This window comes from Synchiropus splendidus, chromosome 12 (genome assembly GCF_027744825.2).
Source record: "Synchiropus splendidus isolate RoL2022-P1 chromosome 12, RoL_Sspl_1.0, whole genome shotgun sequence".
NCBI classification, from domain to species: domain Eukaryota; kingdom Metazoa; phylum Chordata; class Actinopteri; order Syngnathiformes; family Callionymidae; genus Synchiropus; species Synchiropus splendidus.
In genome coordinates, this window is record NC_071345.1 from 18,892,233 (window position 1) to 18,895,000 (window position 2,768).

At 46.0% G+C, this 2,768-nt stretch overlaps 1 protein-coding gene across 1 annotated transcript in view; it reads left to right on the forward strand.

Annotated features, from left to right (window-relative positions):
• Positions 1-356: 356 nt before the first annotated feature.
• LOC128768430 (matrilin-2-like) overlaps positions 357-2,768 on the forward strand; it is an 11,632-nt gene continuing 9,220 nt past the window's right edge. Inside the window, exons 1-6 of the mRNA XM_053881313.1 lie at positions 357-466; positions 518-1,113; positions 1,201-1,323; positions 1,395-1,517; positions 2,359-2,481; positions 2,552-2,674. Coding sequence (XP_053737288.1) covers positions 357-466; positions 518-1,113; positions 1,201-1,323; positions 1,395-1,517; positions 2,359-2,481; positions 2,552-2,674 — 1,198 coding nt within the window. The remainder of the gene's footprint in view (positions 467-517; positions 1,114-1,200; positions 1,324-1,394; positions 1,518-2,358; positions 2,482-2,551; positions 2,675-2,768) is intronic.

Consider the following 2,768-nt stretch of genomic DNA (forward strand, 5'->3'; position numbering starts at 1 on the left):
TTCACCTGGCAGTTCAAGAGCCATTAGCCTCTTGTTTCCAAACTTAAATAATAATTGAATTAACATATTAATATTACAATGTCTGTTAAGAGCCCTAACTTTGAAATACTGCTCCACACCATCTATCCAACAGAAACTGAGAGATAGATCCTAATAAAAGCATCCTTGATATAGTTCATCTTAAGAGTTCTTCTTAGACTTTCGGTTGATTTTAAAACACTTTTTAAACTTGTGCATGTGTCAGTTTTTGCTGTGAGTCAGTATGAGTTTGGGCTTTACTGTGTAGTCAGTGACCGTCCCTTCAGTCATGGTGCCTTCTCCCCTCCATGAACACTGCAGTGGTGACTTGCATTAGAATGAGGTCCCTGGCTTTTGGCCTCCTGTGCCTGATGTGCTGTGATGCAGCTCGGCTGGAGAGTAAGGGTCCCAGACCTCTCACTGCCAGAGAAACCACAGCGGCGGGTGAGTGAGTGACCGTCGCTCATTGCTTGGTCTTTAAAACAAATAAAATCAAAAGTGAATCCTTGTCTTTGATCCCAGAGAACCCGTGCAAGGGCATCCCCATGGACTTTGTCTTTGTGATTGACAGCTCAAGAAGCATCCGCCAGGATGACTATGAGAAAGTCAAGACATTCATCATCAACTTACTGCAGTTTTTGGAAGTCAGTCCCAACGCCACTAGAGTTGGTCTGCTACAGTACGGCAGTGTTGTCCAGAACGAGTTCTCCCTCAAGACCTACGCCACCAAGGCCGAGGTGGAGCAGGCGGTCCGGAACATGAAGCACCTTGCTTCAGGCACCATGACTGGTTTGGCCATCCAGTACACCATGGAGACGTCTTTCACTGAGGCTGAGGGCGCCCGCCCGGCCAGCATGTTCATCCCACGGATTGCGATGATCGTGACTGACGGGCGGCCGCAGGACACGGTGGAGGAGATCGCAGCTGAGGCGCGACAGGCCGGCATCCAGATCTTTGCTATCGGAGTGGGTCGAGTGGACATGAAGACGCTGAAGGCCATCGGGAGCCAACCACATTCCGAACACGTGCATCTGGTGGCCAACTTCGGGCAGATAGAAACCCTCATCTCTGTGTTCCAGTCCAAGCTCTGCAGCGGTGATTTCCTCTCTAGGACTCCTCGATTCAAGATCACTACTCACGCCACTTTTGCTCACATTGTTTGTCTCCATTGCTCAATCACAGGCACTGACATGTGCGAAGTGGTGGATCATCAGTGCCAGCACATATGTGTGAGCAGTCCTGCGTCATATCGCTGCAAGTGCAGAGATGGCTTTAAACTCAACCCTGATGGCAAGACGTGTGAAGGTGACTGCATGGATAGATGTTCTTCAGAAATTCTTCTGTCGTCTTACGCATCATTTCCCCCCTCACTATAGCGGAGGATGCGTGCTCTGTGGTGGATCATGGCTGCAAACACATTTGTGTCAATGTGCCGGGCGGGTACGAGTGTCGCTGTCGACCAGGATATCAGCTCACCATTGATATGAAGACTTGTAACAGTAACGCAACCTCCTTCTTTGTCTCTCAATGTTGTTTCACATATAACCTACCTTTTTTAGGATAATAATCTTTCATATATATACATTGATATTTATTGACTTTTAGGATATGATTTTATATTTATTTTAAAATGTATTTATATGTAAAAAATACATTTAAAAAATAACATATCATATTTGTATATTTCTTGATTTTTGGCATACATCAAAATAACATTGAGGAACATGACATTGTTCATCCAAAAAGGCAGTTTGGGTCAGATTCAGACCTTCTTCTGATGTTTGCTTGACCAACATTGCAATCTGCCCCTTATTATGTTTTAATGCCAACTTTGTCTCTAAGATATAACACCTGTGATGCATGTGGTGTGTATGTTCTGGTCAAAGACACCACTGACACTACTACCAAATGTTAAGTTCCTAAACTGTCCTATTCACTTGTTGTGAAAAGTATTATGTAGCATGGCTAAAGATCAAAGTGTGTCTTTGTTTCAATAGCCTTCTGAATAAGCCTCAGCACATCGTCCAGGCTACCAAGAGATAATTGTGAGGCAAATAAAGTCAGGTCCAGCTGGAAGCCTCTTCTTCCTCTGGTGGACAGAAACGGAAGGTAAATCAGAAGCAGTTTCCTGAAGGAAGTGTGCTACTTCAATCATCTGAGCAGCTGCGCTCACGTGAGGATGATGAAATGGAAACCTGGGAATCACGGGAGAGTCACTGTGAAGCTTGGAGATGACGCTCCTAAACTAAAGCATCTGCTTCTTCGATGCTCTCCCTGTGTGTGATGTCATGACATGTGGGTCGTGCTTATCTGTGGCCTCAAGCGGCTCTGCCTCTGCAGGAATAGACTACTGCGACCTGGGGGTCCACGGCTGTGAGCACGACTGTGTCAGCGTTCCTGAGTCCTACATCTGCAGGTGCATGAAAGGCTACGTCCTCAATCCGGATGGCAAAACCTGCAGCAGTAAGTTCTCTTACACTCATCCTGGAGTTTCATAGTGGGGCAGCACTGATGACTCATGTTTGTGTGGCAGAGCTGGATCACTGTGCTGATGGCACCCACGGGTGTGAGCAGGAGTTTGTCAACGCGGTTGACTCTTGTGTGTGTAAGTGCAGAGATGGATTCACGCTTCAGCCCGACGGGAAAAAGTGCAAGAGTGAGTATACCAGCTGATGACATAATAGACCACCAACAATGTATACTGCACAAACAAGATTATTTCAAAATGTTATGTGAAAAATGCAACAAGA